This window comes from Hippoglossus hippoglossus, chromosome 3 (genome assembly GCF_009819705.1).
Source record: "Hippoglossus hippoglossus isolate fHipHip1 chromosome 3, fHipHip1.pri, whole genome shotgun sequence".
Taxonomy (NCBI): domain Eukaryota; kingdom Metazoa; phylum Chordata; class Actinopteri; order Pleuronectiformes; family Pleuronectidae; genus Hippoglossus; species Hippoglossus hippoglossus.
This window is the reverse complement of record NC_047153.1, coordinates 16,617,671-16,641,313: the sequence shown is the minus strand read 5'-3', so window position 1 is coordinate 16,641,313 and position 23,643 is coordinate 16,617,671. Positions and strand designations below refer to the sequence as shown.

The window sequence follows — 23,643 nt, the reverse complement described above, 5'->3', positions numbered from 1 at the left end:
TGGAAAGTGGCCAAAGAGTCCCATGTGTCATCCATTCACTACACTGGGTTTATCGCCTTGCTGTTTGCTGTTTAATGTCTGAACCATGTCTATTAGATTGTGCTGGAAGGTCTGAAGAAGCCTGTGCCTGTGTTTCCAATACAATGACAATGACAGTGATTCACAAGGACTTCCAGCCACAACCATCCGACAACTGACTTCTTTCTATTTCTCTCACAGTGGTTCACAACCATTTTGGCTCACGAACCCACTGTGACATCTTGTCAAAAGCTACATGAATCTGAGTGCTTTTCCCGATATACTTTCATTCTGTTTTATTTTAACAAGACAAGAAATTATAAAACTACAGGACTTTAATGTAGTTTCATAAGAAATCATTGCCGAATATCAAAATGAGCCAATTAACTTTTATTCAGCTGAACTGTTTTTTTCTTCTTTCCTCCCGTTAATCATCTCACTACCTATCAGATTTATTTACAGACACAACTACAGGGCTTCCAACCCAGAGGATGGGAACTTCCACTTTAATATTCACACAAATACACTTGCAGATGTTTGAATCACCGATACGTGACACGTCTCTTCATGTCAAGTGAATAGCTATCAGGGGTTGTAACAGCGTTAAACTGCTGAAAGCCACACATGGTTTAAGACTATAATGTGATTTATATCTATCATAACTGTAATTTACAATAATTACTTCATCCTCAGCTTTTAAATGTTTTCTTTGTCCTTGATGTGTCCTGAAAATGTGCAATTATTGTCAGTGTCAGCTGCTAAGATCTTTCAAGTGCTCTCTCTAATATGTGTGTGTGTGTGTGTGTGTTCATGCTTTACAGATAATTGATGAGGAGGAAACACAATTCATGACCAACTGCCCCCCTGCAGTGACAGAGAGCACTCCTCGCAGACGCACCAGCATCCAGGTGTTTTGGACGGCTCCCTCGAGTGGCTCCGGCTGTGTCCTCCTCAAGTATGTAACTGTAAACACAAATTGATTCTGAGCCTGCCAGCAGAGGCGATAAGAGATGCACTACATCCCTTTCGACGGAGGGTTAATTCATAAAATATACTTTTTATTTTGGATAAATGGGTCCTTGCACTCTGTGAACTTTAAGTTGTTATTTGAAAAGAGGTCTGGTAATGTGTAGAGAAGGGCTGACCCTTTCTATCAGACTCTTGGATTACATTTGTACATCTTGCACCACTGCCTTCAGATCAATGGAGGAAACAAGATACAAGCTTAATCTTAAAGTCCATTCTTACCACAGATTAGGCAGATTAGATTCGTGATTGACTCCTGCTGAACTATAAATATACTTTTTTTTCTACCTTTCTATTAGCCAAGAGCATGTCTACTAAATTCAGTATTGCATATTAATATATTTCCTAGGGGACTATTGTTTGAGTTAAGCTTTGATATAAGTTTCTTTTGGTGGTGCAGAAAAAAAACGTTTCATTAACATAAAAATGTCTGGTATTCTCCCTGGGAAACATCATGGCAGTTTCCAGTGTCCTGCTCCAACCGTGGTAAACTTAAGACCAACAATGAAGTTGATTTGACTTCATTGAGCAATGAGGGGAAATGATTATTGTGTAATCCAAATAGATGAAATTGTCAAAAATAGAGGAAGCTGGCTTTAAATTTCCATGTAGTTCTTCTCAAGCAGAACAAAAATAAAAATGGACGAGCAAAGAAACGTGATAGATGCAGTCATTTAAATTCAATATGTGTAGCTCTCTGTTCATAGCAGTGTTCTAATAATTATTGTAGCGATGTGATAAACTTAATAACTATGTTCTGATAATCTGTAATTTTCTGTTACAAGTTGTCCTATCTCGATTTCAAGTCCTTTGGCCTCCACATAATTCAATTAATTTGGAGAGAAACTCAGTCACTGTGTTGGAGTGTTGGTTGATGGACATTGAACATTTTATACAGTTATTAAATTTATGCTGAAGTTTTAGAACATTGTTGGTGCTATCAGTCAGTTTCAATATAAAAGGAGAGGTTGACAAAGTAGGATGTTTCTAAGCGTTTGGTTTTTAACTTTTTAATTAAATCCTTTTTAATTAAACGTTTTCCAAGGACTCTGGCTTATCCCGAGTGTTAATCATTTAATGTATAGTGCTACATCACTCCGGAGTTGTGAGCTATTCTACCATTATATATAAAGTCCATGTGTACAGTAGCTCTGTTTCATTACACCCCTGAAGCTACGCACAGTTAAATTCATAATGTATTATCAATTTTTCATTCCCACTTGGCTTCATAAACTATTCATTACCTTTATTAGTTATACAACTGACTGACACCAATCAATTCTTCTGGCGTGTGTCCTCTGGGCTTGCTCATACAGAGGTGTAGTCATGTTCAGCTGAAGACAGATCATGGACCAAATCTGTTGGGAAATGATGAAAGTACAGAACAGGTGGAGAGATACTGAGGACCTGTGACTCACGAGGCCTTCTGATCAATGCTCTATTTGACGGTTTGAGTACCCAGTCGGTTTCTCTCTTGCATGGACTACATCTCTGCAAAGAAAGGTTGCATTTATTTCAGAAATGCATGTTATTAAGTGACTGTTCCAGAGTGATGTACGTTTCCCTTTTCTAAATCCCTGCACTTTCCATCTCCCTTGTCCTTATCTGTCTGGAGCATCTTCGCTGACCTGCCCTTTCAGTAACCTCTGAGCTTCCATTCACTCTGTCTGTCATTCTCTCTTTCAGCTCCTCACTTTCTCCTCCCCTCGTTTTTATCCCCCTCCTCTTGGTTTTCACCGTGGTGCTGCAGTTTTTAATAATGTCTTACTTCACGTCTGCTCTCCTCCATAGAGACCAGTGGTATGGTGGCAGGATTGTATTCAGCTACAAACATGCATGGATAGAGGAGAAAGTTGAAAGCACGACAGAGTGCATGGTCTAGAAAGAGATACTTGAAAGAGCAGAGATGTGGCTGTAATGCCATTGCACAGACAATGGTGGAGGGAGAGAACAAGGAGCTTGAAGTTCAAAAGCGATGCCTCTGAAAATCAGGATTACAGGCAGGGAGTGGGTCCCGCTCTTCCCTGTACCTGACAGTCATAAAGATGACACGGTTTTTATATGCGTCAGCGCTGCGATACAGCACTTTTAATAAAGTCTTATTGATTTAAGTGGAGGAACTCTTGTAACTACTTGAAAGGTTCAGGGCTCTTTATCCCCCGGCATATAATGTGGGGATACACTGATCAATATGTCTGTTCATCCGTGTGTCCGTCCATCTTTAATCATTTAGTTTCCAAAGCAGAACTTCATTCTTTTTGATATTTGGGGTTTATTTTTTCTTTCATTGACTCAGCCAAACTGAGAGATGTTTTGTTTCTTGAGAAAAACTCAAAAACCGTGTGATTTTTAATAAATAGGAAACTTTACAGTTATATTAATGATGTAGTGAAATGCTGCCTTGATATTCACCAACAGGAAGATACCACACAGCGGAGTTCTGTTTACAGGGGTATGAAGGGATTAACTTGTTATCTCTGGCACTGAATTACAGGATCAGTCAATACTTGACACCTGTGAACTAACTGTTGAACAGGCTGTTGAACTCTATCAACACTTCATATGCTCTTGTTATTGCTGATATTAACTCATAATTATCCTTAAAAAGAAGAGTCCTTTGTCTCTCCTGCCCGAGTACAACTGTTATAGATCATGTGTATAGCAATTTACCTCTTGACGCCATTCACTGTGGCAGCTGTGAAGTGTATTGGAGTGACCAAAAAATCTTGTGGGCAGCTCTCAGTTGTTTTTTGTAAGCCATGCCTTCTTGTATTTATGATTTATTCTCGTTTAAAATTATGTCAAAATATTATGCGCCTTTGATGTGTACCTTTCTTCTTTTGTGTGTGTGTGTGTTTTTCTGTTCTTTATGACAGAGGGAAATATTACGACTTCAGGTAACTGTGATAGCACCGAATGATCTGCTCTTTCAAGTTTTGTTGGTGCCGTGGGGAATGTGACTCCTGTTATATGAAAACTGTTCAGAGGCAGAAACAGACTTGTGCACTACGTCTCTGTTATCATATAGTCCATAGTGGCAGTAAACAAACACACACACACACACACACACACACACACACACACACACTATACAGTCCAAGAATATGCACAGAAAGCATAAATAAATGATTGCTGAAACGTTGTATTAGCAAAGAGAGAAGGTATATGTTGTTTTTCTATTTTCATTTCATATTTTAGAAACGCTCGATCGCTACCCTTTAGTCTGCCCTCCTCTGAACAATCACGGTAATTTAAGAAAACACAATGTCTGTCCTTGAAATTAGACAGATGACGGACATGTGTTCCTGTTAGAAAGCTCTTGTGACTCACATTTTGTCCCAGGAATCTTGCTCAAGTGGTTAGCTGCAGTATAATTGATGGGCAGTTGCTGTCTTTTAGATGGAAAGACTGAGCTCTGTGGTTTGGTTCCATGAAAGGTTGGTCTGTGATGACAGGGTCAGGCAAGGATGCTTGTATAAACTCCTGAACTCGGAGCACTGACTGTGAAAGTCCAATCCAGTTATTTTCAGCTTTCTCATATGCAACAACTAACCTAATGTTTAGTGAAGGTTACCTGGTTAAATCTACCTTTCTGGCTCTTCTGTCATTTTCTCCTCTTCCCCCCTCTCCCTCTCATGTTGAGATGTGGCTGCAGCTGCATAGTGTTCAGCGTCTGAATGAATCTCGTTTCTAGATTTTACCAATTTAAGGAAAGTATCAATCATTATATGGTGACGTGTTTGTTGTGGTGCTGGTGGTCACAAACAAATCAATGAGAAGAGAAAAATGTGTTCCATTCATGGTGACATTGTAGCGGGTCAGAGGACGTCAGCTGATCTATTTCCGATCTGAGTGCGCTCACACCTGTACTTAGAGCTGTCCACTTGAGATTGGAACACAAAAATCACACGTTAACACCAGGTGTGTACGAGGTCTTATGTTCAGGCCAATACTTTTCTGATCGGTTTAGACACACGAGCTGTAAAACTTGGGCCTAGGCATTATTGCTCTGCAGTTTTATAATGTTATGAGAACCCTCGTCAATACCCAGCCTGCACAGAGCATGTCAAGCCTGCAAGCAGCCAAACTATCAATTTTTATTGCAGTTTTGTTTTGACTTGTTATACAGCTTGTTGCTGTTGCATGTAACAAGGCTTTTGTTATTTGATTCAAAATAGTAAATTACTTACCACAAAAATGTCTTTTTCGACCTTGCTAATTTAATCTCTCTAATTTAATCTCTCTGTCTTTGTTTCACAAATGATTTTCACAGTCAAAGCAGAACTTCCAAGGTTGCAGGTTTAACAATGATGGACTTTTCTTTGATGTTTTCACTGGCTTCCATTCTAAATCAGATGTTTAGCTTTATTTGGAAATGAACTAAAATAATTGGCTTCCTTTCTGCTCACCAGGGGCCACTTAATGATAAAATCTTGCTCGATCTGCAGTTGTGCAATGACGAAAAGGGGAAAGTCAGGAGCTATTCTCACAGAATGAATCATTGTGGTCGGCCACATCCTGGTTGTTCCCCACAGAGTAAGTCATATCAGAATGTAATCCATATATTGCGGTCACCATCGCTGCCTCTATCTTTTATCTTTCCATTTGTAGGTGGGAAGCAATTTATTTGCCATCTCCCTCTGGCTTGCGATATGGAGGGTAGTGCAATGTGTTTTGATGGGCTGTCTGAGTGACACAGTGTATCAGTGATCAGATGAATGTCACAACCTCGCGTCGCTGTCAGAACCTGTTTATTTCTGTCAGCATAATGATAGGACAGATCAAGGAGGACTTCAGGACACCATAGACAAGCCGGTCCATAGATATTAAATGTAAACACATTTGCTTTTGTGCAGTGATTTTTTTTATGTGCTGTCTCTTTGTAAATTCTGTCTGCAGCAGGAGCAGATGGAACAAAATGAATTAATTTAATCTCTGGTTGTCGCAGGAGCTGATAGAAGGAAATGAAAATTATTTAATCTTTGGTTGTAGTAAGAGCAGGTCGAACCAAATGAGAATTTGTTTTCTTAGTTAACACATCTTTAACATAGAAACAGAAAGTGTCGGAGAAAATCTATCTCACTCTTTTATTACATTTTTTTTTTACTTCTGTTTTTTTGTATTCTTTCACACACAGAGATATAAATACACACACACACACACACTCTCTCAAATCAGTGCACTCTTGGGCTGATTGGGATCGACGGTGGTGTGGATCCGGCGAAGTGAGATAGAATTTAAATTGGATGTTAAATAAGCATTACTCTACTTGATTGTCTGGCCAGCCCAGGAAAGTGGGCAAGCAGCGAGGCAGTGTGCTCCGCTCTTGCAGAGAGATATGTGAAATTGGGGTGAGATTGAATTAAAGCGTGAACAATTAGAGATGTGCGGGTGGTGTCGCTTACCTTGAATCGTTTCATCCATGTTACGAGAGGCCCTTTAGGACATAAATCACACTTGGTCCCACGCCACCATCATAATTTTACATGTACAAATGTGACACACAATAGTGATATGCATGAGAAAAGGTCATTTGTGAGTAAAATATTTTAAAAAAGTATTTTGAGTGGAACTGGATTTATAGTGTGTCCAATTTAGATAGATGATGTTTGTGGGAGAGTATAGAAGCCTGTGTTAAAAAGTATAATGTGTGTTTCACAGTGAGAATGATTTTCATGTGCTGGAGAATAGTGACATGAATGAGGGTTGAACTTTAAGTCAGATTGTTTAACTTAAAAATAAGGCAATTTTGGCCTCTTGGAATTAAAGCCTATGTCTGCTCTATGGCAGTGCTGATAATATGTTGAAAAGTTAAATGGAGGAGCATTTATCTCAAGATGGTGCGTTGATCTTAAAATCATGTATCCGTAAATCATGCAGGTTTTTTTAACTTTTATTCTGTATTCTATAATTTCATGTTGTTCTCTCACACATGTGGTATGCTGCAATGGGAGAATATATTTAGTGTATATTAAGTATAGGGATTTGTGTTTGGGTAGAGGGCTGTGTAGAGATTGGTTGGTGGTGATTTTACAAGATTGCAAACAGTCATAAACATGATTTATGACCTAAATGGCCTCTCATTATTGAGAGAGAATCACCTCTGTGGACTGGGATTTAAGTCCATCCTGTTCCTCGGCTCATTGTACAGGATATTACCTGCCCTGAGCAGCTCTGTGAGAAACAGGACTTTTTTTGCGATGATAACCTCCTGTTTGTTTTTTGTTTTGTAGAAGGCCGATTCTCTGATCTTTTGTTATTTCCCTGTCTGTCCATCTCTGTCACACACCTCTTTCATTTAAAGGCCAAATGAAGCCTAGAGGTACAAAGAGAAGAGTGGTGTGGTGTGTCATTCACTGTTACCATGGTGATTAGCACAAATACCTTTAACCACACCAATTAATCATCATTCATAATTTGCCTCATGCGAGAACCACTCATACAAGCACATTCATTGTGCCACGTACAAGTAGCACTATCTTTTTCTGGGCAGCCGCCTCCGTCTCACTCAGACTCACCCAGGGACAGACTCCACAGCTGCCTGTCCCCATCACAGACATCCTTAACAAGTTGATGGGACAACTTACTGTACTGATTTTACCCCAGAGAGCAGTGTGACGGACAAAAGATGAATTAATGCTTAACTTGAAAAATCTCAGTTGACTGCGGAGACTGGTGTTTTAATGATTGACTTTCAGGAGGCAGCGCATGAACAGTTGGCTTTCATAAGCTGAAATGAACAGCATGACACAACATGAGTGAATCTGACTTGAATACTCGCCTGAGAAAACTTACAGAGAAAAATAACGTTTTATGAAAGAATATGAAAATGTTCTCGTGTTCAAACATGTAGTTCACTGTTCTGATAATGTTAAGATGCAGAATGTAAAGAATTACCCCAAATAAAATAAAGCATCACTTATATGTTCTAAAAGCCAGTTAGGGGAAATGTATGGGGTCCACTGTCCAAGCTGGCTTGTCTATATTTCCCAACACAACTGCAAATTAAGTAAAGTGTATGGCAATCCTAACGGGTTAATCCACATTTTCTGTCCTCGTGAGACTATTCTGGTATCAGTTCAGCGCAACACGGCTTAGCTAAATTTGATATTTCAGAATAAATGGTATCCAGACAGTCCAAGTGGATTGGGCCTGTTTGGATCAGACTTCCCAGCCTCCATCCAGCACCTCTTTGTTGGTTTTATTCCCATGGAAACCCTCCTACAATCATAGCTGGTGTAAAAAAGCTGGTGTTTGTGTGTTTGGAGCCTGGGGGCTTGTTTTCTGTTGTTGTTTTCTTGAGTCTGCTGGCCTCTGAAAAGGTTTATGTGTAAGTGATTTACATGTCAAGGCCCCTGTGGTCCCACCACCCAGAAGAAGGAGCCGCTGCAGTTACATTCACATGTTGTTTTTGTTGGGAAGTGAATATGATTTCTGTCTACATGAACAATTTATCATAAATAATCTCTAATTATACTATCGCATCTGAAAATACACCACAAGACCATTCACATACAGTGCCTGTTCAGACTAAAACACAACCCTGGAGGTTTCTAAAACGGAGTCAGCAGCGTTTTCAAAAGTCTCAAAAACTCTGGAGTAAAGTGGAAGCTTGGTAAAAAAAAACGTGTATGTAAAAGTGATTTGTCTTGGAGAACTCAATCTAGAGGAGCTTCCTCCTGCCTCACATTTTTGGAAGGATGTCTGTTGGCCTGGGAATCAGTTGTTATCGATTCAGTACATATAGCTTAATCTATAGTGGGTCTGTGCATTTCTGTGTATGCTTTCAGAGTGCTCGAGGGGATTTCTTCAATTATAAATTACCCTTTTAGTCTTTCTCTCGTTCAGTTTCCCCTCAGCTTTTCAACCTCTTGTTTGTAGAGTTTGTATGAGACATTGAATGCCACTGTCTGATTGAATGACAGCCTGATTTAGCAATTTCCCTGTGGGCTCTGTTACCTACTTTTAGAAGGAAAAAAAAGCAGGAAGATGATTTTGCATTAATCTGTACCTGTTCCATCTGCCACTCCTCAGACGCCCATCAGATCTTAAAAGTAAAGATTTTCCTCCTGTCTGTTCTGTTGTTTTCTTTCTTTTTAAAACCAAATAGCTTCTCCAAATGCATATTTTCAAGTCTTTTCCAGTTGTGACGTTCACAGTTTCCCCATTATGCCTACATCTGAACCCTCACTTCTCACTGCCTCCCTCTCTTCTTGTTCACTCTGTGCAGGGCCAGCATTGTGCAGAAGAGGATAATCAACTTCCAGGATGAAGGCTTACTCACCAAGCGGATGTGTGTGAAAGGTAGGTGTCCATAATTGACTTGGAATAAATAAATCTTAAATCTCCTTGCTGGTAATCTATTCCTCTCCCCACTGTCTCTTTTTGTTTGTCCACTTTTTCTCTATTTTCTCTCATTCTTGATTTTGATGCAGGGACATTCCCCTCTGCTATTTTACTCTGACATGTGAATGATTGTAAATGAGTGTGACCCCCTGGCTGTGCATGACATTGGATGCCACGCTGAGAAACAGATCAAAAGAAGCGGGCTGCACATCCTCGCTTTTCCTGATGCCCTCCCTCTTTTCGGCTCCCCACTTTCTTCAGCCTCCCATCTCCTGTATAATGGATACCACTTTCATCTACTCCTTAAACTAATGAGCAATCTCTCAATGCTTATCTCATTGTGTTCTGTATTTCTCTCTCCGGCTTCTTATGTTTTTCACCCCTCTCCCCTCCCTCATTTCTGAACAGAATCCCTGTACGGAGATTCTACAGATAAACCTCTGCTCAACTGCTGTGCCTGCGGAACAGCAAAGTACAGAGTCACCTTCTTTGGGAACTGGTCAGAGAAGATTCATCCCAAAGACTATCCCCGTAAGCACAAACTCCTCTGCTGTCCTTCACGTCACCTTAGCTTTATCACACATGTTGGGGATGAGTCGGGAAAATACTGTTTTCTTTTTTGTCATAAAATCCGATCCAATCACCATCAGTGAATTGGTCTCACGAATAAGTCTTGCCTAAGTTAAGCAAAGCTGTTGTAGTTAATTCCAAAGACAATCATGCCATTGTCCACCACTGTTTTCCAAATACCAATAAATCCCACGTGAGAATGGCCTCTACACATGTTGACATTAAATGTTCATAATAATGAACATGAGCATTATTTATCTTCAGTTAAATCTGCACATGCACATTGCTGCTTTAAAACCTAACTGGCCACAACTGCAGTCGCAATTAGCAGCATTTTCTAGTTTGAGTAACCTTTGCTAGAAACTACAGGACCCATCGTCTTTATTATTTACTTATGCCTATAAATAAAATAAATTATTCAGGATATGAATAATGCCATCTTGCACTGATGATGCTATTGAGAGTCAGAGCCTGCACAATAGCAGTGGGGGATGGAGCCACAGTCTCTGCTGTCATTCATAACTCTTCACCGTGTTTTTTCTAACATCAAATAACAAAATAAAATCAAACTCAAATAAAATGATAGTAGACATCTAAAAAAAGTAGCCAGCTACCAGGGTGCAATGGAGATGCTTTGGCTTTATGCCATCCGTCTATATATACAGTCTATGGTTGCAAAGAGTTGAGCGATGGACTAATTAATTGTTCTCATATACACAGATTTGTGGGCAGAGACCATCAGGATATTAACAGTCTTTTGCCTTAATCTTGTAGCCACCAAAAACTCCTGGATATGTTTCCCACATGTGGGTGGTGTAGACCTGTTATGGGGCTCTTGGTGATCATGTGGGCGGTGAGCTACGATACTACACTTGGGTGTGATGTGCATATAACCTTGAGATGCACTATCAAGATCTGAATAAACTCAAGGATTACACAAGCTCTCTTGTCTAAATCAGGCTCTCGCCGGTCGGATCAATATACTGATTAGAGTGGAGTAAGATAAACCCTGAAATCGAACAGGGCCCTAAATTACTGTGTTATGTAGGGAGCAGTTGGTTTGTGACACACTCTCACACACACCTATAAACTGACACACATACACACACACACACACACACACACACACACACACACACACACACACACACACACACACACACACACAGTGGATCAACTTAAAAGAGAACAGGGCAAGCCGTGTGCTTTCTGTTTCATCCCGACTCTTAGGAGACCACAGTTGGATTTCTCCTTGCACAAAGTCACATCCTAGGTAGCTAGTTGTTATGACACTGCACATATTGAACTGGACAATGTTATTTGTGTTCTTACCTTTAGCCTGACTTTGCGTTAGTAGTTTTTAGGGTTTTTAGTTCCTGACCGATGCCACTTCGTCACATCTTTCTATTTTTAACATGTGTCCTTCATGAGCAGGAGCCATAGACCAATTAGGTGACACACATTCAGAGACCAAAAATTCACTGTGAAACAGGCCAACAGGAACTTTTTTTTTTAAACTGGCGATATGATAACCTTGACAGTTTTTTTTTCTTTCTCTCTTTTGTCCCTTTTGTATTTCATGCAGTGCATGGCTATTCAACCTGAACTGCTATTTAATGAGATTAGTGAGAGAGAGACAGACCGAGAGAGAAAGAGAGAGAGAGAAGCAGATCCAAATTACCAAATACTTTCTAACAAACTTGACACAGAAACTCTCAAGTTGTTTCCATATCAACCTCTAGGTACATAAATGCAGTTCACCTATAGCACAGAATCATTCAACCATTTACCATTGACAGCAATTCGAAAAGGTCACACTTCATGCTAAAAACACAATCAGATCAGGCCCTAAGAGATGAGTGGGGAATCCTTTTCCTATCAAGGACAATTTAAATTCTTGTAAAATCCTTCGAGAGCCATACTTTTCCACACTATATATACTTAATGTGTTTTAGGTTTCAATGGGTCATCACAGAGGAATAAAGTAAATGTGCTAGCAGGAATCTGGGGTAATAACACTCAGTGTGAATGGGTTGCAATATCCAAGGGCAAAGTTGGATAATGAAAAAGGAAACATGCATGTTTGTTTGTTTTTGGGAAGAAAAAAAAAGGATATTCTATGACAACTAAATACCAGTTTAGCAAACACATAGCTTTCACTGTTTACACTGCACTCTAGAACCAGCAGTCCAGAATGAGGAACCTAGAAACTCAACACTTAAAACTTAAACTAAATAAAATGCATCCAGCAGGAACAAATACATTCAATCATGAACAAAAAGAATTACTAATCACTAATTAAAAACACCATGAAACTGGTCTTCAGACTTTGAAGCTTCTGTCATGGAAACTAAAAAATAACAGAGAGGAATATTTACAAAATAAGACATCCAAGAAAGTAACGTGTCCCAGATTATAAGAAATTCAGCAATCCTCCAGGCCGACGATAGCTATAATGACCCAACCTGATAAAGCTGATATCTCAATGATTGATCAATTCTTGAAATCTCTGAATCTTCCCTCAGGAGTAGACCACCAGAATAGGGCTCTTACTGAAGGGGGTAACCATCACAGAACCAGACAATGCTATCTCCTGACTGAAAGCAAACAAAGCACTTGGATCAGATGGTGTCATCAGTGAATCATACAAAACCTTCAAGCCTAAAGTGATGCTTTAACTTCATCCTAGAATAGGGACAGAAGCCTCAGTCATGAAATAAAGCAGTAATATCAATGAACCATAAAGAGGACAACAGCAATAGAGACTGCCAATATCTATTTTAAATACAGACTATCAATATTATTTTGATTATCACCAAACAATTTAACATTGTCTCTGAATTAGTAGACCCAGTACATGAAAAACAAGCACATAATATAATATAAAGCAAACAATAGGCGAATATAGGCAAACACTCCATGTGAGGTGAGGAAAATACCAGTAAGGTGGTGATGTGTCTAGATGCAGAAAAGCCATTTGATTCAGTTGGAGTAGAGCAATTAGGTTTCAATGAGACATCAGTACAATTCATTAGATCAATACACACATCCCCCACAGGATAAAATAAAGATTAAGGGCCATTTATCCCAACCCACCAAGCTAGAGAGGGTGTTTCCAAGGTTCTCCTCTCAGCCCTGCTGTTTCACTTTCTTTAAACATCATCTGACCAACTAAAGTACAACTAAACTAAACATTTTTCTCTCAAAAAGTGAGGAAAATATTATGGTGTGAACAGGCAACAGAGTTTAGAAACTTTAACTTGGAAAAGATAACAGCGCCATGAACATACCCGGCTACCGAATGAGCAGCAGCCTCTGTGGGGACTAGTTCAGAAAATATATGGGATAATATATAGCTGTTGAGCTACAGTTAGAAATAGACTGATATTAGCTATTGAGTAGATATTGACTTTAAAACATTTCTTGGTGGGACATATTGGACAATATGGACAATATGCCCAGTTAATGTATGGACATATGCACGTACATCTCTTAGTAGATAATAACCATCAAGTATTCAGCCAAGCCACAGTATAAATATTTTATTTTTATTTTTATAAATTATTTTATTAAATGGGCCTGATGCAGCTAATACTAAAAATCGAATAATAATAGAATTCTTATACACAACAATCCACACTCAAGTATATACTTGATTTTAATATTGTGTCTTATTCTGTCCTGTAAAGGTCTGCTTATTCTCAGGCCGACAGATAGAGCAAACAAAAGGAGAGAGGACTGTGGTAGGAGCTCTGTGGTTTCAGGTCGGAGTGTAGGCACTGGAAATGGTTTCATGGCTCGAGGGTCAGAATTCTGTTGAGGATGGCAGGACCAGCTCTGGGCTTGCTGGGACAATCAGTGGACCAATTAAGTGTCAACGATTTTATTGGCCCTGTATGTCTCTTTACTGGCCCTCTTATACGAGTTTACAATCAAGCCTATTGCAAAAGTAGCACACAGCAGCGAGTGTAATTAATCAACCCCCACTGACCTCCCATACCAACCCTATGGCCTATTTGATTGAGCCTCACATTGACTAAATAGGTGGTGTAACAGTGTATAATGGAGAAGTTGTTAATGTAAAGGATTAATTACGCACAACAGCAATAATCTTTCCACTTGGTGCATGCATTTTATGTCTTCAGAAACTAGGGATGGTAGACTCGAAGGGCAACCATAAATTGTTTGTTGATTGTGGCTATAAAATCATCATGGTGCTTTTAGGGAAGTGGAAGTGATTCCAGCCCATGTACATTATAACACACTGGGCAGGGGGATAATATGAAAGTAAAGGAGGGTAATAAAGGCGTATGAGACTCTCTCTCTCACCTGCAAACACCAACAGGGAGTCCATTAGTGCTAGAAGGACAGCTGTACTCCATTAGTTATTATGACTGATGGACCAGTCAACTGATGTATAATCATTTCCATCTCTAGAGCTGCCAGGGGGGAAAAATATTTGAAAGCTGAATGATGTTAAGACACTGTAACTTCAAGGTACAGGCTGAGAGTGTGGAAGTAATTGATTGTTTTTTTGTCTGACTTCATCAGGTCGTGCCAATCACTGGTCAGCCATAATCGGTTCGTCCCACTCTAAGAATTATGTGCTGTGGGAGTACGGTGGCCTTTCCAGTGATGGAGTTAAGCAGGTAGCTGAGCTGGGCTCACCCGTCAAAATGGAGGAGGAGATCAGACAGAAGGTAAGATTGTCCTCCGCCGACTGACTCACGTTTTGTATGAAGTAGAGTGCCACAGAGTCAGTGATGCATCTGATTTTGCAAGAAACGTGGTCATGATATTTGCAAAATTCACAAACGTTCAGCTTCCTTTATTGCCTTGAATAAAAGTGGTAAGAAGTGAGTTGTATAACACCGCAGGGGCCTCGGAGGGTGTTCCAGGGTGTGCACACCTAAGTTCAGCAAGGGATGAATTGCTTTGACATTGTTGTCCGGCTTGATTAGGGCTTTCAAGCATCAATGCTATTCTTAGCCTTTTCTGTACTTGTGCTGTGTGCACTTCAGCAATATTCAAGATCTGTGGGGGCGTACGTCTCTAGGACCTGGTTTAGATGTTAAAAGAAGTGGAAAGAAGGAGCTTTTGCTGTGCCTTGTATCACTAAAAAGCTCAACATTAAATTCTTACATATCAGTTCATCTTCGATCATCTTTGATCATCTTTGATTGGGTCTCGACACGACCCACATAGTGCTCGGGAGAAGATGAGATTTTCTAGCTGAGAATTGATATCACGATTCTCTCCCATTATAAGTGGGGGTTTCTTCTAGATTATTTTTTTTCTCATTTTGTCATCTCTTTTCACTCATTTGCGCTATCTCTCACTCGCTCCTATTCACTATTCATTTTCTGTTACTTTGCCTCATGTGGGGGAACGTCACGTTGTCATTGATTGAGGAAGCCAAGATAATGCAGCATTATGGGGCACAGTCGATTCTTTGGAAGAAGGTAGGAGCGCTTGTTTTGATTCAGCTGATGTCCCTAATTAAATGCTGCAGAAATGAGATTGCATAAAGGTGTGAATTGAGATCATGATTTCATTACGATTAATCGTGCAGCTCTAGTTGCATTCAGGAGGTAGCCTTTCTTTTCCTCCGTAACTTGCTTAAATTGTAATTGACTCCACCTTGGATGAGTTGTCTTACCTGTTGTGCCTTAGGGACATTTATGTCACAAATTAAGTTGTAGTTTTTGAACAATTGTTGTCCTCGATTTCTCTTGATCTTTCTCCCTCCTATGCCTGTCCCCTCTTCATTTATTCCACAAATAACTTGGTATATCTTTCGTCTTTGCTGTCTCTCTCAGCCTTAAAATAACCCATGCTGGCAGAGCAGATGTTCCTGCAGAGTGCTTTTTGTTGGTTAATATAAGACCTGGAGTCACAGCAGATAATGAGAGCATAGCGTGAACAATGGGGTCTCTGTGTCATTGCTGCTTTCTCACTCCTATTACAGCATACACTTTTTCTTTTTCTTTTCATATATCTCTAGGCTTGGACCATTAGATGAGTTTCTCTTAAGCTTTGAAGTGAGAGTGAAAGTATGGGAGATTTGATTGACCACTGAAAAAAGTATCAATTTTGCCAGTTAATGTGTTAATCAGTTGCTGATCGGTGAAAATGGCTTCCTGCAGATCATAAACATAGAGATATCACCCTAGGTAGGTTGAGAATTGTACATGACTATCAGGAAAGAAAATAGTTGGATTGAACAATATAAGTCCCTCCTCATATCAGCAGAATCAGTGAAATCTCTGAGCAGGAATAAATGAGAAATTCTCCCCCCCCCCCCAGACAGAATAATACAGGGTGGTGATTACACAAGTGATCAATATAAACCTTGATTGGTCCGATACTGAGCTGCATGGAATTATTCACTGCCTGGAAAAAGCCAATGGATAATCAGCATCTTTCAATACTCGGTACATGACCAAAGCAGTGCAATTTATGTTTGTTTTAAGGCGGCTGCACACTAGAGGATAATCAGGCCAATGTTAGACCTGATTGGCCCCTTCGGACAATCGTGGGGGCGTTCCCGACTGGAGGTCACTCGGTGCCGATTATGTGCCCAAATAATCCTGAAGTGTGAGGGTTTACAAAATATGCTTAATGCTACCAATTGAGTCGGAGCTGACCGAGAAGCGTCACCAACTGGATGTACAATACAATACATTTCCAACTCACTACCAGCTCGCAAAATGAAAAACCTGTACGCCTCAGCCATGACTTCATCCATATATATTTTTTTTTTTTATTCGCTGCAATCAGAACACACAATGTCAGTCCTCCACCATGTTTGTTTTTCTTATGAAGTCACGTTCAATCAATCACGCAAGTGTTCCACACTCCGGTTCAGAAGGTGGCGGTTATGTACCTCAAAGTTGTTTGCCATCCGCCATAAACAACTGAAGAAGAAGATATCGCAAGATTGTGAGATTTCAAGTCTCTGCAATCCCAACTGAAATCTTTTCCTACAACCAGCAAGTGCGTGGTCTGAGGTTCTGGCCAAATCGTCCAGTGTTTGCATTCAGAAGATTACAAGATAAAAAATCTGTTAAGTCTGTGATTATGTCTGTGGTCGCCCATGTTTTTAAAATTGGTCAAGAGTGGAAAATCCTCTAGTGTGCAGCGGCCCTTAGCGTGTTGTTTGCTCATGTGTGTGATGGTGCTGTAAGTAGGTGATCGCACTGTGCTTTCGTAATGTAATTTTCCCTCTCAAGACATGGGTTCTTTGTGCTTGACATTCACAGCTGCTTTGACAACTAGAAGCTAGACAATGTTTTATTGCCTTCGACAACTTTGGCACATTCTCTTTGTATCCACTTTTCTACAACTCGAGCAGCACAGAGACTCTGTCGATGCCCTTGGGGTGAGGAGGCCTCCTCTTTTGAGCCATGCAGGGCTTCTTGGTAAACGCTGACACAAACAGAAAGCTGATTCGCTTTTATGTCAGGTGGGGCATCGAGGGGAGCAACTAGCGATGAATGCAAAAATTGATATTCATAGCCAGGCTCCACTCCAGCCAAGAGGCTCGCCGATCAGAGTGTTCATACAAAGTTCAATTTGCAGAGCCAAGCAGGTATGCAGACCGCGCAGGCATGTGGGAGCACACCGACACCCAGAGCCCCTCTTTATCTTGCTCATGTCCAGTCACAGTGTGATGGCTTTGTTTTATATCAGAATATGTTATCCTTTAAGAGTTGGGACATGGGTGTATTGTACCATTTGTCTTGCTGCTACTGCTCATCAGATGTAAAGGTTAAAAAACGACTTTTCCTCTGGGAATAAAGGCATTGTCATGAGTGAAAAAGGATTTCTTCAATATTCGAAACTCTTAAAATCTCCACAATATGTTAGGTTTCAATTATGTTGATAATCATTTAATGCTACTACCGTCATGCTTTAAAATGAGTATTTTTTCTTCTGTGTTTTAGCGGAACGTATAGTTTGTAAAGTCTCAACAAAACAGATATTAGCACAGCACTAACAAAGCATTTGAGGGGTATTCTCTACTAGGCTACTTTATCTTATCTTAATTCATGGGGAAATGTAGGTAGCCTAATTTTGGGACTCCGCTATTCTTTCATAGTTGTCATACTTGACATTTGATTTCTGAGGTCTTACATTTCATTCATGTTGAAACCTGCAGCAACCCTGTATATGACTGCAGAACTTAAAACAACAATAGTAGTACTTTGTATCTTTCTTAGGCTTCTTAAAAGACAATTAACGTAGATTAAAATGAGGAGTATGTATATGGCCGTGCACAACTTGCCCATCCCATGTAAGAATGCTGCTCTGCCTGCCTACTTATCTGACTGGGAATAAAAAAATATGATTGCATGTCAGAGCCTCCTCAAAAACAGCTTCCACCCACACAGAGTCAGGACCTGTGCACCGCACTCAAGCAATCATCACAAAGAAATGGCCTGAGATTATAAGTGTGACCATTACTACCCTTTTAAGAATTCATGTATGGAAATGAACGGCATCAAATTGCAATTCTCGCTCACAGGAGAGGGTGCTTTGATATGATTTATGATAGCTTGCCACCAAAGATGCAGATCAAATTTGTGTTTGTTTACCTCCTGGTTTGAAGTGTGAGTTTTAGTGGATACAGGGTGAGAAGGTTAGTGACAGAAAGTAATCAAGGAGCCTTTTTTAAAAAAATTCTTTTTACAAATTGTCACGACAGACTGTAAACAGATGTGCAATTCTGTCTCATTTGCTGAGTACAAATGCTCATATCAGAGGACTTGGCAGCACAGGGATTCATCCGCAGTCCGTTGTTGTCCCTCTTTTCATGTCTGAGGTGATTTGTATATGCATTCAGTCATTACAGAAGCTCAGTGTGTCACTAATGAGAAGTTTAATGAGACTGTCTCTATGGACCAGCGACCGGGGCCAAGGCCTCAGACGGATTATGAAATCTCCCATTTCCTTTAGCAGCATGGGGCGTTTTTCATTATTGCACAGTACGGACGCTTACGGAATCCTTTATTAAACTCAGCTCCGCAGCTGTGCCACCGAGCAGAGACAACGCCTCCAAGGATGGAGTCAAAAAGAGACATCACAGATTAGTCACAGGAAATACCGATCCATGTCAATTGATACAGCTGCGGTCCTTGTATCGTTTATACAAGGATACAAGTGCAGGTGATACTTTCATGGAACATCTAAGTGCCTCATGGGATGCCTCTAGATTACTTTCTGATTGCTAGAAATCAATACAGGATTTCCCTGTGCAGGATTCACATTTTCTGAAACAGTGTGGTAGATATTTTGTCACAGTCAAACTACCACGTTGATGAAAGCCTTTTCTCAGCGTACAAGGAGCTTCAGGGCTGACTTGCACATTTAGCTTGCAAGATGAGCGCATGAACAACAGGTGTGATGGAATAAGATTTCAGTTTGTTGTTAGTGTTCCTCCCGTTGCCCCTTTTTTCTGTGCACCTTGCAGAAATTCAAACAGTAATTTAGTAGGTAGTTCAGTTGTCATGAGAACAGCAAGGTCTGCCATCCGTAAGTGGGAGGCCTGCAGTCGGGAGCATGGCTTGAGAATAATAGATATGCAGATTCCTTTGGTTCCTTGACTCTCTGAATGAGCAGGTGTTTATGTGTGTTTCTCTTTGTATTGAGAGAATAACTTCACATCTACATTCATAGCACCGAGATCTGTATTCCCCGTGTGTTTTTTGTCCACTTTTTATTTCCTCCTGAGGCAACATTGACTAGTCAAAATCCTCACCAGAGTTTGTGGCATCGGGGACAAGAGTCTCTGTGTGTTGCATTGATCTAATGAGATAGAGAAGGCGGACGAGATTTCAAATAAAACAATATTATTTAATTACACCAGTCATTTTTTTGTTTCGTTATTGCTGTCTGAGGAACACATCCTGTGGTGCTTTGCAACCATCTATTTGTCATAGCTGTTTTTCAACAAATCACAATGACACACTTAACACAAGTCTTGGAGAGAAGTGGTTATTTCTCAAAAGTGTGCTCATGTGATGCATGCACACATTTACCTCCTTTGCTCCAATCTGTGCTCAAATGAGAAAACATTTTTTTGAGCACAACTCACTTTAAAAAAGCACACAGTCTCCTGACTAAGTAATAGTTGACATTTTCATAATGAGCAAGTGTAAATCTCCTTTTCATCCCACTGCACATGCCTCCTATCAGACCCGTGTAAGGGCCTGCAGATCAGAGGACTGAACGACGGGCTCAGTTATTTTCTTGCACCATTAAGTTTCGTAATGTCTTTTTAAGAACCCATCTTTCATCAAACAGCGAGAGATCACACTGTTCTTCACCTTGACGTCATTCACAATTGGTGTTTCAACCCCCTCATTTGATTAATTCCTTGGTCAGCTAAATATCTCCAGCCTGGGTTTATACAAGAATATCAGGTGGTCTCAGCAGCGTGCAAGTACGTATGATACATCAATGGAATGAAACCTTTTATGTTCCATGAGAGGATCTCATTCATGATTACTGAAAATACGGCCCTCGGTTTTAATGGCAGCTGTAACTGTATCTGACATGATCGTGGAAATTTGATTATACGATAATGCACTCATTTTCTGTAGTGGCCTGTTGAACAGGTTCCAGTGGGGTTGGAGCTGAGGGGGTTAAATGCTGTTTGGATTCACAGTGATTCAGGCTTTTCCTCTTGAGTGCCTCAAATCCTGTCTCAGCCATGTTACAGTATAATGAAGCACACAGTGAGGACATTTATCATGCAGTCCTGAAGGAAGCCATGTACTTAATATTTGCCAGAGGTGTGGCCAATTTTTTAATTTAATGTAGATAAAGAAATTTAAAAAATGCTGAAATTGTGATGTATTATCTTTACTTCACAAGCGTTTTTTAATGCACAAAAAATATACATGTTGATACTTCCTTTTAGATTTTCCTTTTGGGCATGCATATGACAGCTGGGATTGCTAACGAAACCCAGACACTGGTTCCTACTCAGGTGGTACCCAGTGAATCAAATCACGACGCAGATTTCGGTGCAGGCTTTGTACTGAGATAGCTACCTTTCTTCACAACATAAACATTACCACATATGTTAACATTACATTAAAACTCTGACAGACACATGGCTCTGGCAGTATGCAACGTTAGCCTACAGTTAGCTTGTATCTACCTCAAACTTGAGTCCACTCGCTAACAAAATGCCTAAAGCTAAACGGTCGAGGTCGGTACCCAACCACAATGCCTACACGATTTGAGTTTTGTTTTACTGTTGTTATAAATGATACATCGCAGAGGCATGTACAGTAAAACTATGTGTGTCATTTGTCTGCATTCAATGACAAATTCCACAAGGGAACTCTTTCTACACAACTCATGTAGGCTACTTTAGCCCTCAGGACACATCAGAGTTGTTTTTGGGAGCTGTATTGTCTTCATTCTCATTTCCCTCAGCACACCATTTGTCATGTTCCTCTTATTCCTTGTGTATTGTTCTGTGTGCGTGCTGGTGCATGAGTTCAGATTTGCCCCAGTGGTATAGTAATTAGCTATAAAGAGACCTCCCAGAGGGAGGAAGTCTTGACCCATGTGTTTGCATCCAACCTTGCCAAGCCATGGTGGACCATGCCAAACCCCAGTGAATGTGAGAGCATGCAGACATTCTCCCCGCTCGCCACCAACCCCCCATGGCCACTTCTCCCTTGTTAGACCGCTTTTCTGTTTTGTTTTCTGTGTGTCTTCTCTGTTCCCTGTTTAAAAAAAAGCAAACACCAGTGTTTAGGAGGGAATAATTCTTTAATTTTGGCTGGCAGTCCACTCATGGCCTGTCAAGTCAGCTCTGTGAGGCTATAGCAGAGATATTCCTGTTTGGGAAAACAAAGCTCTCAAAAACCTTAATGTCTGCCTTGGTTCCCAGGACTGTTATTATGATTGCCAAAATCGAGCAGTACAGCCAGAGGCAAGCACATTTTGAAATGCAGTGGGGGTTAGCCAATATGTGCTTTGTGTGTCTGTGTGTTTGTCTGAGTGTGCATTTGCAAGCACTGTGGGCATATGAGGGGGTCCTTTTTTTCTTCTTCTCGTAATGAACAAGTCAGAGAAATGTGTGACTTTATCATAAAGACGACACAAAGCACAAATGCCTCCCATGCAGGTGTTTTCATGTAGATGGCATGTGTCTCTGGCTGCTATATGATTATGTGCATTTTCATGCACATATATTACGTGTGTGTGTGTGTGTGTGTGTGTGTGTGCGTGTGCGTGTGTTTGCCTGCCTGCTTGCCTTAATGTTGACTCAACCAGACCTTGGTGCAGCCAACTTAGAGCTACAAACACAGTCACAGGGATAAAAGCCGGATTATTCTGGAATCTCAGACATCTTGGCCGGAGGCGCCTTTGATAAAGCCATCGTAGTGTCCAGAGAGCTGACTGGAATAAGAGAGTGGTAGCATGCAAAGCAGAGGGGCACAGAAACTACTGCTCCAGTCCATCTTGCTTCATAGCAATCAGAGATTAAATATTTCCTTTATTTGTCTTGTTTGAATATGCCAGAACGTTTCTTTGACTGTTTGAGTGTTCCCGAAGTGCGAGATGACACGGTTTAGGGAAATTGAAAATTAAATTTATGCTAAACAGTGTGATGTTTTGAGTTAGTATCTGTGGTCTCTTAGAGAAATCGTTATCGTTTTGGATCAGTTATAAATCAAGGCTATTAATACCTTTCATGCTGTGTTTCATGTGTTAAGCTGCATGTGCTTTGTAGTTAACATCAGAGTTCAAATCTATGTGTTTCTATCTGTTTGTTTGTATGTGTGTGTTGCTGGTTTGCGAATATGTTTGTTGCCAAAATTGCTACAGCTTGAAGTCAGAAGTGAAAAACATGTGGAGAGACATTGGTCAAAGACAATGAGAGAACCAGTTTGTGCTGAGCACTTATAACATCTAGAATGGCACTCCACCAGTCCCCATATAAAACCACATTTAAATTCACTCGATCCAGATTATTATTTTTGGTCTGTACCAAATTGGTCAATATCAGTCCCCTAAACATGTCTGATTTTTTTCATCAAGATCCATGAATCTTTCTCTGAAGCTGCACATTTGAGGTGCATGTGTTAACACAAGAGCCTCCGGATTATCTGCAGACTTTCTGCGCCTGGCCCCCCCCTAATGTAGCGTCAGCAGAAAGTTGGAGAATCCGATGAGAACACAGGAGGGGATCCCCCACTGGATTCACAGCGAGCGAGACAAATGTAAAAAGGAAAAAAACAAACAGAAAGAAAAGAAACGTCTTAAGAATGTCTCCAGAAATGTGTTAAAAGCTAATTGTCATGTTCTGAAACTTGAGACATCAACAAAAATGTTGAAAATTGCCCCCTCTCGCAATGTTAATGATAATAAAACAAAGAAAAAATCCTGAATTTGCCAACCTATCCAGATCGGCACCATTATTTAATGGGTTCTTTCCTGACCCATGCCGCATCTTTCCACTAAATTTCATGGTAATCCATCCTGCAGTTTTTGTGTTTCCGTGCTCACAATCCCAAACAATGGATAGGGGTAAAAACATACCCTACTTGCACAATTGTGCAGCCATGGTTAAAGAGTAATTTGTCTGAGAGCATACATGCCTCTAAACTGCTTACTCGGCTGTAAATCAGTGTAAGCTGAAGGAAAGTATTTATTTTC

At 40.3% G+C, this 23,643-nt stretch overlaps 1 protein-coding gene across 1 annotated transcript in view; it reads left to right on the top strand.

Moving 5' to 3' along the window:
- Positions 1-23,643, top strand: part of spon1a (spondin 1a) — a 64,814-nt gene that overhangs the window by 4,843 nt on the left and 36,328 nt on the right. The window contains exons 3-6 of the mRNA XM_034581314.1: positions 840-973; positions 9,275-9,348; positions 9,799-9,921; positions 14,512-14,660. Of these exons, the coding sequence (XP_034437205.1) occupies positions 840-973; positions 9,275-9,348; positions 9,799-9,921; positions 14,512-14,660 (480 nt within the window). The remainder of the gene's footprint in view (positions 1-839; positions 974-9,274; positions 9,349-9,798; positions 9,922-14,511; positions 14,661-23,643) is intronic.